General features: G+C 40.4%; 1 protein-coding gene and 1 long non-coding RNA gene across 2 annotated transcripts; both read left to right on the top strand.

The window, feature by feature from the left end:
• The first annotated feature begins 2,356 nt into the window (after positions 1-2,356).
• LOC140946821 (beta-1,4-galactosyltransferase 5-like) lies at positions 2,357-7,986 on the top strand. Its single transcript, XM_073395929.1, has 4 exons — positions 2,357-2,513; positions 2,750-2,880; positions 4,430-4,546; positions 7,795-7,986. The coding sequence occupies exons 1-4, from the start codon at positions 2,384-2,386 to the stop codon at positions 7,984-7,986; spliced, it is 570 nt and encodes a 189-aa protein (XP_073252030.1). The 5' UTR covers positions 2,357-2,383.
• An 845-nt stretch (positions 7,987-8,831) lies between these two features.
• LOC140946822 (uncharacterized) lies at positions 8,832-11,738 on the top strand. Its single transcript, XR_012166866.1, has 3 exons — positions 8,832-8,876; positions 10,959-11,066; positions 11,581-11,738. It is a non-coding gene; the product is annotated as an uncharacterized lncRNA (long non-coding RNA).
• The last annotated feature ends 1,522 nt before the right edge of the window (positions 11,739-13,260 follow it).

The following is a 13,260-nucleotide window of genomic DNA, read 5'->3' as shown; positions in this document are numbered from 1 at the left end:
CTCCTGTAAGTTTAATTTGTGATAATTATTTTTTTTCTTGGACGGAACTTTTGAATACTTAATAGCATGTTAACTCTATCATTCACTCGTAACTTTGCTCCAGAAAAATTAAGCCAAAAACGATGGACAGAAAAACAAAAGAATTCACAGGAAAATTACCCTGTTCATCTACTTCCAGGATACAATTTTCAAGCAAAGAGGCAACCCCCACAGAAAGCCCTGTGTACAAAAATTTAGTACTAAAAAATTGTGCACGGGGGAAATAATGTCCGCAAGTGCGGTTTCTAACGAGGAAAGTAACAAGTAAGTCGTTGTGTGGATAATCCCAAGCCAAGTTTATGAGCAAAATAATCTAAACTTCGATCCTTCAATTATAAAATTGCAAGCCTAAATGTACAGCAGCTGTACACATTCTGTAAACAGAATTTTTTTTACAAATCAAAATGTTGCTGGACCTATCGAACTGTAGCTCCAAGACAGTCTAAGCGTTTAATGAAAACACTCTCACCTTTTTTCATTCGACAGTTCGGTTAAAACTCAAATTTCTTTCACATACAAAGCTGTAATAATGTGCAACAACAATGAAATCTGCAGCGATCGACAACATCACGTTTCGAACTACGCACTTTAGAAAACTGCGGCAAACCCGGCCGCTTTCGATCCACTAGCCACAAGACAATTTACACAGCAAGACAATCGCTAAGAATATTTCTTTACCTTCTTTATAATTTCCTTTTGTACCGAGTGACACGAGATTAACTTGAACCGAGCGTAAGCTTATTTTTCTGCCATAAACGGAGTAAACACACACACACACACACACACACACACACACACACACACGCAGATTTAGCATCTAAATATAGTTTTTCCAGCAACAAAGTACTAGCTAAGTCATATTAACAAAACAAAGCCCAAAAATGTCTGTCCCTCTACTTTTTTTGGTTGAATCCGTGATAAGAAACTTGAACTAAACAACAAAAACATTTTGGATAGCGTTGTAATACGCTCTTCGATCAACAGTCGAATGTTGTCAAATGTTAGATTCACAAAGTCGAATTTTGACACAAAAACGGGATACACATTTAACAAAACTGTCGCTTCCGTGCAGCTCGGTACAAGGTAATTTATATACCAAAACAAAGCCCAATAATTTTTCTTCCTCCACTTTATAATTTCTTTTTGTACCGAGTTGCACGGAACATGCAGTAAACAAAGAGAGTAAAAATTATCCACCTTTTCCGGATGTCTTCTTATATGCAAACCAGCGATCTCAACGTCAATAACACTGAATCAGACCATGCCAATGCGATTTTTCGCCAGTTTCAGGACGCTATATTCTCTAGAGAACACAGTTACGTCAAAACTTTGACCAAAATAATTTTTGATCTCTTACAATGGCAAGAAATTGCAACGCTGTCACTGCCAAAAAAAGCTGCCATCGCTCCACTCATCTCAACAACATTTCCCGGACATTTTTGCCTCTGAGCCAATGACATTGAACGAAATAGATAACGTGTCATTTTTTAGTAGAGCATGCGCAGACATTTTTCGCCGGTGAAGTTGTTGTTGTTCCTAGCCCGTTTCGCGCATGCTCACTACAGTTCCCGAATGATTGACAGATTTCTTAACTAGGGCGATCATGGAAAGCCGAAAAGCGGCAAGATCAAAGGCCGTTGCCAGCTCCCCCCTGGTAGAGGCAATAAACAGTAAACGAAAAATAAGGGGAAAACTTGGTCACGTGGTACATATTCACGTTTGCCGTTTGGCGTAAACGTGAATCTTTATCTCTCTATTAAAAAACACGTGCTAACGGTAAAGACGTCAATACTAATGTCATCTCCGCGCCAATCAGCATTTCGCATCGACATTTTTGACACAGAAATTCAAATTCCAGAGACGTAGTTGCAAGCTCTCCTTACTTTTCCAGTCCCGCCGCCAGAGCGCCCCGGAGAGCTTACGTACTCGCCGGCTATTGAACCTCAAGGCAATTTATTTTGTTCAAGATACGAAACCATTCAGTCGACTCGAAATCCCGGCGAAAACTCCAGATTTCTCAGCTGTGCTGTCTATTACTTAAATTAACTTTGAATACATTCCCCCTTTTTTCCTCAAAGAAAGTGGGAGAAATGAAATACACCAAGAGCACGAAAGCTGCCTCCCTATCAAATATTTTGTATTCATCAGAATTTGTTTTCCTTTAGACTCAGAAATGACTTCATTGCACAGACTAACAAAAAAATTGTTTCTGGTATCGATCTTGGCTTTTGCTTTGTACGTCGGAATCGTCCTTTACTACGTGTTCAGCTCAACAGAACACTTAACTCGACTTAAAAAAGCTGGTGGATTGTTCAATAATACAGTTTCCATCCGGACTTTGAATATGTCAACGACGCATGCCCCATTAAAGGAGATAATAGACAGAAGTTATGACCGAACAGATCCCGGCCTAAAGCAAAGCCAACCCGAAGTTGCTTTAAAAGAAGAATGCCAAGAAAATAGTTCCCTTTTGGGTAAGTTTTATCAAGTGTTTTATCGCGTAAGATTAAGATTTAAGATTTCAGCTTAAGCTAAGATTTTTTAGTAAAATTAAATTCATAAAATCATACTGAAAAATCTTTACAGATATGTTCCAACAAAATGCATTTAAGGAAGCACGCGCTGCCAAAGATGGTCGCACATGGAGGTTCGACTAGCTGTATTGAATTTTACAATCGGAAAATATATAACCATTGTTCATTTTTGTCAGCTGGACCTATACCTCTGGATTTGTCAATACCAAAAATGGATGATATTGAAAGGCAAATTTCTCGGGATTTTGACGGCTGGGTCATCAATGGCGGAATTTGGAGCCCAACAGAGTGTGAAGCGAAGGTCAAGGTGAGCCATAATATATCACCCAAGAGCGGGTTGTGTGAAGGGTTATTAGCACTAGTCCGTGATGATGATGATAATAATAATAATTAATGAATTAATAATAATAATAATAATAATAATAATAATAATGAGGATAATAATGGTTTATTTAACAGATCCACTTTCTTTTCTGTTAAATTACATTAAAAATAAATAAAATTACGTTACTCACAATTAAAAAACAAGAGTGATGTATAAAAAACGTAGAAGCATTACTTACTAACATATTTGAAGTTAATGTAAAATTAACTAATCACTCTGTACTCTATTACATAAAAGTTTCCTTGAAAGTTTTTAAAAGCTTCTGTAATCTTTACAGTTTCTATTAAGTTCTGGTAGATTGTTAAATAGCTTCGACGCATTATCTTGGAAAGTGTTGTTTTCGGTCGGGAAAGCTAATCTAATAGCATGCGACATTAAGTAATGATCCGGGTAAGGTGGATAGCACTTTCTTTTGTTATGCGGTAACAGTGCTTTCCCACATAGGAATGTTCTCATTTTTACACAGAGAATTCATAAACCTACATGAAGGCCGTTTACGCAATAATATGCATTTACAGTCCACTTTGAAAGGGTGTTTTTTTGTGTTAAAAGATTTTGACCAATCACAAGAGTTGAAAACAATAGCCAAGAAAAGTTTACAATTTTACATGTTCCCCACATAGGATTTCTTTGTTATTCAAACTGAGACCAGATTTTGTTATATGGACGATGGCTGGAAAGTAAGGATGAATATATGTACTGCTTTATGAAGTTTTGTTAACTTTTGCTGTTTAAGCCAGTCAGAAGTAAGTACAGACAATAGAAAAGTTAGCACCTTTTTTGCATTCCAACATGTTCGTTGCCGTTGTTGCTATCGTTCTTATCTGGATCGTTTCTTAATGTTTCATTATTATTAGATCTGGCCATGATTAGTTACCACTGCTACTCAATGCTAAGGCTTACCAGCCTTGTCCCCAGGGCTCTTCTCGTACTATTTTCTCAAGGATAAACCCTAGGGTCTGGGGACGAGGTTGAAGGCTTACATAAGGGCTCCAGGCCACAGAAACGCCTAGGCGGATCTCACTCTCGTAAAAAGTCATTGCCACTCTTAAGACACGTAGAAAATTTTAATCTGTCAAATTTAAAAAGTCGCTCGTTTCTAAGAAAGAAGTTCACAACCCAAAATAGAATCCCGGCCATCTCCCCTGCGCCATTTCAATACCACTCCGAAAAATTTAAGTATATATTTAAGTGAATCGTCTTTCATAACTGATACATGTGCAACATGTCACCCTAGGCCTTTCCCTAAACTTCTACGTAAATTGAACGTGTGGCTAGACTACGTTCTTTATAAGGTTATTTAAAGATGTATAGTTTGTCCGTTGTAACCAGGAGAAATCGGCTCCTGTTGTAACTTAATCCGGAGAATATACTACACCTACAATGTCTAAAGGCTTGGTTACCAATGGTCATTAAAGGAGGAACCGCGCTTGATTTGATACTGAGGCTTTTGCTTATGTTTCCTCTACAGGTAGCATTCATTATCCCATTCCGCAATCGTTTCGAGCAGTTGTCCGTCTTTCTTCGTCATATGCATCCTTTGCTAAAGAAGCAGAAGTTAGATTACAGGATATTTGTTGTAGAACAGGTAAACATACGTACCGTACATTACATGAAGTGATAAGGAGAGAACTCGGCGAAAAACGTTTCCACGAGAAGTCATTTTCCAATCTTCTCTTGGCATTGGCCATTCTTAGCTTACGCATGCGTAGACAGGGTCGATGTTTCGTCAAATAGGCCACTTTCGATATACTAAAATTCAGTACGATAATGAATCTTAATTAGAGGAAGCAAACAAAGAAAATAAATAAACGTGTTTAGTATGTACGAAAACAGTGGATAGTGTTTTTCGCGCGCTGATTGGCTACTCTACTTTCGGATATCCAGCACTATTCACTGATTCACCTCCGAGTTTCCTCCGAACGAGCGACCGCAAACTCGCGTAAGTTACGAGTAAAATGGTTTTCCGGTTTTTTGCCTTAACAAACAAAGAAATTTCACAAATAATCAAACAAGCTGTTGCAGAAATACACGAAGAAGGTAAGGAACACCGGTGAAAAAGGTTTTTGTTTACAAATGCAAACTAAGCTTAAGTCTTGTGTTACTATATTTGTCTTACATGTTCATAAATAAGCTTTAAACTGAATTTAAAACTTTTTTACAGAATGGTTTTTAATACAAAGAGAATTCGAGACTCCTTTTTGAGAAACTTCCCCGAAAGAGCTAGTAAAGCAATGCCTTTAAAAGTTTTTATTTGTCGGCAAGAAAACGCGAAGGCCGTTCGGTCATTGCCCGCCAAAATTGTAATGAGATCGTTGGCAAAATGACCAAAAAATCATCATTTTTGTGCTTAATTATCTCACTGTTTTAGTATATACTAAATAACAATTATTCAAACCGAAGTGGAGGTGGCTAGTGGTGGGTATTTACCTCGCCGCCCGATAAATATCCACCGTTAGCCACCTCCACTTGGGTGAATAATAGTTTCATTTAGTTTGTATTTAGAAACGCTATCATGCTAAATTTTAATATACCGCAAGTGACCTACAGGCCATTTTCGACTTCCAAATACTCTCACTTTCAAAACGAGGCTAAGTGCAAAACCTTTCCTGTGAAAACGAGTTTTCTTTGCGTGAGAATTAAAACTCATTTTCATATCAGTGCCTTCGCAGTTAGTCTCGCTTTGGAACAGAGGCAACTCGAAAATGGTCTATTGACCAGTCCAGAAAATACCATAACATACCATAATGCTCTTAGTTTGTAACCCCAAAATTTTGCATAAGCATTGTTTTCAGTTTCACTTGGGGTCATTTTAACTCGCAAGAGAAACTGAAGACAATGCTTACGCAAATTTTTTGGGTGACAAACAAAGAGCATTATGGCATGTTATAGCATTTCTAGAGTGGTCACTTGCACGACTGGGGACGCCAATGCTCTTCTGTTGGCTATTACGAATAATATCATTATGGGTGTAGTACGCCGGGTTACTTTTTTGGGGGGGGAGGGGGTGGGTGGAATGGGTTTGAATTCAGGATGAAAGACTTGAAGGGTAGAAGAAGGTAGATACATAAAAACCAGTTAGTTCGCCAGTGGGCTCAGGGGCACATTGTCATAACTTGTGGTGGAGTATCAGGCATTTGTCTGCTAATTATTCTCTTTATATTTTTATTTTCAACGACCCCAATTTTATAAACTTCCCAACCCTAATTTTTATTCATTAAAAACATTCGAGAAATCTTTAAATTCTCAAACATTAATTAAACCGATGACTCTGACCTTACTGAGTCATTCAGTTTTGAATGAAACAAGGGTGGAAAAAGGTAAACACATAAACCTACGCAACAGGACGGGTAAGGAAACACGACGGCTAACCTAGTGTGACAAGTGTGAAAATAATTTTGCTTGAAAAAACCTTCCGCCAAACTTCACATTCCTTTAAACACATCTTTTTGTAGAAGAGCTTTAAACAACAATGTTAAGTGAATTCTTGACAAAACACGCAATTTATAGGCCCGTCACGTTTGTCACACTCAAGCGTTTTGCCGTCCTCTTCTTTCTGCCATCCTGTTGCGTAAACTCACTACTTTGCGAGAGACGATTTACAGTAAACACTCTCTGAGACGGACACTTTTGGAATGGGCACAAAGTGCCCATCTTACACTCGACTCGCTCTTAACGGACACCTCAGTCTGTAAATCGGACACCTAGAGTTGGTCCCTGGTTTTCTTTACCCCTATAGTTTGGTCTGTAAGAGGGACACCTCTGTAAAACGGACACCTAGAGTTGGTCCCTGCCTTTATTAACTCACTTTCTTTGACTCTCTATAAGAAGAACACCTCTGTAAAACAGACACCTAGAGTGTTGCCCTCATGAATGATTAATGAGTTTGATTGGTCCCTGCCTTTCTTTACTCACATTATTTGACTCTCTATAAGAAGGACACTTCTGTAAAACGGACACCTAGAGTTGGTCCCTACCATTCTTTACCCCTATATTCTAGTATATAAGACGGACACCTCCGTAAAACGGACACCTAGAGTTAGTCCCTACCTTTCTTTACCCCTTTATTTTAGTCTATAAGAAGGACACCTCTGTAAAAACGAACACCTAGAGTTGGTCCCTGCCTTTATTTACTCACTTTATTTTACTCTCTATAAGAAGGACACCTCTGCAAAACAGAGACCTAGAGTTGATCCCAGCCTTTATTTAGTCACTTTATTTGACTCTCTATAAGAAGGACACCTCTGAAAACTAGACACCTAGAGTTGGTCCCTGCCTTTATTTAGTCACTTTATTTGACTCTCTATAAGAAGGACACCTCTGTAAAACGGACACCTAGAGTTTGTCCCAAAGTTGTTCACCCTAGAAAGAGTTGACTGTAGAGATGTCCCTTTTATAGAGTCACTGAAAATAAGAGGGGTGGAGAAAGGCAGAGACCAACTCTAGGTGTCCGTTTTACTGAGGAGTCCGTCTTATAGAGGTGTCTGTTAAGAGAGAGTCTACTGTATTCATGGGCCAAACTGTTAAGTAGCGTGAACTTTGTCTGCTAGGATTTTGCTCTTAAATACAAAAGTCCGTAGACGCAGTTTACTGTCACTGGAGCTTGCCTACCTCAAGGTACAAATGACGCTAAACGTAAGGGTAGGCCACCCATTCATGGCTGGCGGAAACAAATTAAGTTCGAACCATTTCTGGTCTAAAATAAAAGGAGGAGAATAGGCAATCAGCCACGACAATATCGTTCCCTCTCCAGACTCCGTAGCTAGTGCCACCTTGTGGAGAATTCTGCTGAGAAGTTGTCTTTAAAATCGTCACAATTACTTTTTCATGAAACAGTCAGGAGATGCTCCGTTCAACCGTGCCATGCTGTTTAACGTTGGCTTCAAGGAAGCACTTAAGTTTGACGAGTACAAGTGCTTCATTTTTCACGATGTGGACCTGTTGCCAGAAGATTACCGCAATAAGTATAACTGCAATTCATCACCGAGACATATGGCAAACGCCATGGATACATTTCACTATCGGTAAGTATTTAGGGCCTGTCCACACTGATGCGTTTTCGAACGAAACCGCATCGATCGTTTGACGCCTACACTACCGTTTTGATGCCTTTTCGACTGTTCAAATGCACCAAAACGTTGGAAAACGATAGAATTGCACGTTGTGACGTAAGCTGAACTCTATGCGCATGCTACAAACACACGCACCCGCGACACTTTTTAGTCATCGTTTTCGTTTTGAGGCGTTTTTAGACCGTCTGCACTAATACGATATGTATGCTTATTCTTTTTTTCTTTTTCAAATCTACGCGTACTCAATGAAAATGCTCAGCGTATGTATATCAGGAGAGGACACAAACAAAAAATATATTATATGTGAATCAGTATAAGATTGTGGGTGAAACTGCTCATCGCCTACCCCTCTCCTAACTCAACGTTAACACTTACTTTCCCACTTAGGCCAAAATGTTGGGTTTGGGGAGGTGAGCTTTTAAAGCTATATTGATCAGTATATTAAAGATTCTAGGAATCTGCACCCCCACCCCCTCCCGTAACGCAACGTCAACACTCACTTTCTCACTTCGGCTAAAATCAGGTTGGGTTTGGGGAGGGGTAAGTAGACCTTCTAAAGCTACACGAATCAGTAAAAGATTCTAGGAAACTGTCCACCTACCCCCGGTATGTAAGCCTTCGTTTTCTATCCCTTGCTCGTCCCGAGACACACAGTAATCTTTCTTATTTCATCGCCGAACGTCAAAGTCACCATTTTCATCATTATTTATTATTTATCTACAGTTTACCGTATTGGTATTTCTTTGGAGGAGTAGAGGCGCTTTCACGGGAACACTTTGAACTCATCAATGGATTTTCAAACATATTTTGGGGGTGGGGTGGAGAGGACGACAACCTCTACTTCAGGTAAGTTTATTAATAATGGGATCAATTACCCCTCCCCTAAGCTAACATTAACACTTACTTCCCACTCAGGGCAAAATTATGGCTTAGGGGAGGGGTAGGTGGGCAGTTTCCCAGAAACCTAAAGTAGTGTGGCTGTATGGTATAACAAACTCTTTTCATTGATTGGAAGATGCATGTGCCGGTCTACAATTACCATTTATTAACAAATACTAATCGGCTCCTGACAAATATAATTTTGCCTCCACTACACACCTGAATCCCAACACATTCATGGCAGCTGCATGGGACATTTGTTAACCAAAGTTATCCGCCGGGAAACTGAGATAAAGTCGAATCTTTTGAGTGCGCGACATTTGCAGTGTTCGAAGAAGTGCAAAGTGATCATGTGTCCGTGCGCTAAGCTGAGTTTCAGAAGAAATGTTTCGCTCATAGCCACTTCATCAATCTTGGCAAACGTTACATTTGTTACACTATTCGGTACTTTCAGTTGCGTTCAAATGTCCAGAGGTAACTAGCATGGTTATGGCTTTTTAATATTTAGGGCCTGGTTCCGCGAAAGATAGTTAAGTTAAACCCAAGATTAAGCAAAATTTTAAGCAGGGTTTTCTTGTCTAAGAACATGTGACTCAAACTTCCAAAATACTCTTGAGCCTTTATTCTGAGATACAGTAATTCCGTGGGATGCCTGTGGCACTCCCACGGTAAAAATCCGGTTCGGTTGTGCCCAAAATTGCAAAGCCAGCCAATAGGATTGCGTAAAACCTTTATCGATTATCTCTTCCAAGCCGACCAATCAGATTGTACAAAATCTGTATCGATTTTTAATCGATTTGCTTCCTCTGAAGAACGTTGAAATCAGAACGTTCCTTGCCAAATTTGCCGCGCTTGAGTTTTCCCACTCGTGGTTTAGGATGGCTTGTTAACCGGCGAAATCCTTCGGGATACTGGCAAGTCACGAAAGGCGACCTATGCCAAATTATTTCTTTCCTTCATGATTCTTTTTTGTTTAGGTGTAGCTTTTTCAGAAGGTTTTAGTAGCGTCTGGTTGCGGGCGGTCATTTCCGATAGATTTTTCTATTCGGAGTTCGCCAGTTGTTGCCGAGCACAGCTGGAGTTCAGTTTTTTTCTTTTCTTATCGAAAACACCTTGACGATGGGAGGTTAAATCGCGTAAATTTCAACTCGTACCCTTGACGATTGGCGTTGAAATCGCGAAAATATTGTCCTCGTCGATCGACGACCCGCTTGTGGCATGGACTGGACTTCTGGATGGGACACGGATCAGACATGAGTAAACTTATTATACCTTGGAATCAGGGATAATCATTGGAACTATTTTAACTTTAAGACCTTGGAAACACATTGCAACTAATTTTTAACCGTATCAAGATCATCTTGGAATATTAAACTTTCATCTTGCATTAAAACATTGGAACTTTTTCGAACTTTGTAACCCTGGGTTCGACCCTGGATAAAGTAAGCGGAAGTTTTGTTTTGTTTTGTTCCATTAACCTAGATAGAACGCCATTATGCTTCCATAGACCAACGCATCCCACGGAAACGACTTTAAGCGTCTTGTTATAACATAAAATGTAACTATAAGCAGTGCAAAGGAAGGTAAATACAAAAAGAGGAACGAAATTTTAATCCTAGATTAGCCCTAATCGGGCCTTTTAGGAACCGGGCCCAGAGTTGATATTTTAATAGCTTGATTAGCCTGTTACAGGCTCCGAGATAGTCGGGTCCGTTGAATTGAGAAAGAGCAATCACGAAAACGGGTGTGAGGTAACCTCTCAAAGTGATCTCTCATTTTAATTTGATCACGTTTACATGATAGGTGGGGTGACCATATGAGAGATTTTATGGACAGGCGGGTTACCCCACCTAAGCGTGTTACCTCACCTACCTGGGGTCCCCCACCTACATGTAGACTGGCTCTTAGACTATGACAAGAGATGACGGTGGGTAGGGTAGTACAAAAAGCCCCCGCAAGATGCAACCAGGGCGGTAGGTCCTGCCTGTCTACGTAGGGCGGTTTTAGCCACGTCCCTGACAGTAAACTTATTGTTGTTGTTTTGATTAGGGTAACCAGGAAAGGACTGAAGTTAACGCGTCCGGCCGTAGAAATAGGAAGATACAAAATGATAAAAGAACATCACACAGTGGCAGAGAAGCCTCCAGTAAATTTACGGTAATTTCTACAACAGTCCGCTCACGGGTGGCGTTCCGTGGCTTGTTTTAGACGTTCAAGTATTTATGGCGCGAAATGGAAAGGAGAGAAAAAAAAACGTCAGAGAGGGACTGGGAGAAAGGAAAGATTCTCTCTCTCCCTCTCCCTGCCCCCCCCCCCCTCCCCCCCCCCCCATTCCCCTCGTTTTTTCTCTTTGCCCTTCCCACGATCTGAATGTCTGGAACAGGCATGAGTCCCGCAATTGGTTCTGGGATTGTTACAGGGGACGCGCTGGTCAGCTATTGGCCAATTTTTCCCCTTCACCCAGTAGAAAAAGTCCCAGCGTCTTTGCGCAAAAGATAACTCGGCCCAGTTTCCTTATTTTTTTTTTCTAGTTGCCTCTCATTTTTTGGTTGACTGACTTCTTAGAGTCACAACAACCGCGTAGCATGATACACTACACAACACCCAGAAAAAAATGAAAACCTGTCAGATTTTTCACCATAGCAGAGTTTTTTTCTCTGTTTTCTATCAGGCTGAGGAGAGTACGTGATGCTTTCAATCAGATGGATTCTGATGGACTTAATTCTCTTCAATACAACGCAAAGGTGATTGAAAACCGCCTCTATACCCTAATCAGAGCTGATCTACTTTACGAGCATCACACACAAGACAATGTTAAGAGATGAAAAAACTGACGACTTTTTTAAAAACAGAAAAGCTAGTTGTGATTCTGTTGTTATAGCAAAAACTTCTACTTATCTAATTTAATTGGTCCAGAAATGCACCTTACTTGGAGTTTGGACCCTAGTAATTTCTAAATGAATTCATGCTTGCCTGCGTTTAGGCGAGCATCAGACGTAGGGGACACTCCGTGACGTCCATCATGAAGCGCATGAATCTCATCCACGCATATTTCAGATGTAAACAGGAGAGGAGGCCATTTCCAAAATTCTCACTTTCAAAACGAGGTCAATGCAAAACCGTACATGTAGAAATTGAGTTTTACTGACCGTGAGAATAACACGTATTTTTTGCACTCATCCTCGTTTGGAAAAGAGGCAACTTTAGCTTTTTTTCCGGTATAGGGCCTGCAGGAGGCTGGTATCCACTCTTTTGTATCCATTTCTGATCCATTTCTCACTTGAGAAAAGAGAAATAAACTGGAACCGATATGCGTCCCGCAATTGTTTCTGGGATAGTTACTAGGGAACGGCCTATCAGCTATTAGCTATTTTTTCCCTGACCCTAGCAACAGTCCCAGGAATATTTGCGAAGGTTTACTCCAGTTCGGCCTTTTCGCTTTCTAAGTGGCGAATTTATAACCTTCAGTTTAACGTCATACATTGTTATAACACCAAGGCTGGAGGGCGTGTAAACTGTGATCAGGCTTTGTTTAAGGGAACAGAACGCCATCCCTGCCACGAAAGACATATAAAGATCACAAACGGGGAGGACACATGAACCCATCAACTGGAGCGTGCAACTTTCATACTAGGCCTATGTCACGGCGTTTTACGAATCGTTTTATTTAAGATGCATTTTACAGTACTCTCTATCGCGAAAATGGAAGCTCCGTTCCGTTCATGAGCGCATTATAAATATAAAGGAAAACCAAACGTCAGTAACAGGTTAAAAATGCCATTTTTAGGGGTTTTAGTTTTGGTGACTGGTTGGTGGGACCTGAAAGATATTCTTAATTCGCGCCAAAATCGTTATTAAAATAAACTGGTCAGTGAAAACACCGTTACACGGGCACATGGCAATTGCTCACTCCGAGTTATGGGCTCCTGGAGGACATGATTCCAATGAACCTCCTAATTTGGCTGAGGTACGAGTCCCCCGCGACCAGCTCAACAGCCGCGACTAAATCCTGGAGTCTAACTGATAAGAAGCCATTGGCGACGAATTAGCCCAGGCTCCTGATCAGCTATACTCATATTCCCTTGTGTGCGCTTAGAATAGACCTCTTTAGCTTTTATGTTTTGTCTTCCCAATTTCTGTCATGTGATAATACTCTAGGGAACTGTTTTTTTTTTCAAATTTGGTCTTATCCACCTGCACATATACGCAAAATTTGTGAAAAGAAAATGAAGCAAATTCCCCTGAGTCCTGTTCCAAACATCGTACGTGCTTCTGCCCGTACAGAACTTAGCCTGCGAGCGTCTCCTTTCGCGTGCGGCTCTTGTGTAAATTCTCGCGACTCCACCAAGCT

The sequence above is a fragment of the Porites lutea genome, chromosome 8 (assembly GCF_958299795.1).
Source record: "Porites lutea chromosome 8, jaPorLute2.1, whole genome shotgun sequence".
NCBI lineage: Eukaryota > Metazoa > Cnidaria > Anthozoa > Scleractinia > Poritidae > Porites > Porites lutea.
Note: the sequence above shows the minus strand (reverse complement) of the source record. Positions and strands in the feature narration are given on the sequence as shown.

Excerpts from the sequence above, each read along its gene's own strand:
- LOC140946821 (XM_073395929.1), top strand. The coding sequence starts at position 2,384 with ATGTCAACGACGCATGCCCCATTAAAGGAGATAATAGACAGAAGTTAT. Across the intron at positions 2,514-2,749 it reads AGAAAATAGTTCCCTTTTGG|CTGGACCTATACCTCTGGAT; the intron begins GTAAGTTTTATC and ends CATTTTTGTCAG. Across the intron at positions 4,547-7,794 it reads GGATATTTGTTGTAGAACAG|TCAGGAGATGCTCCGTTCAA; the intron begins GTAAACATACGT and ends TTCATGAAACAG.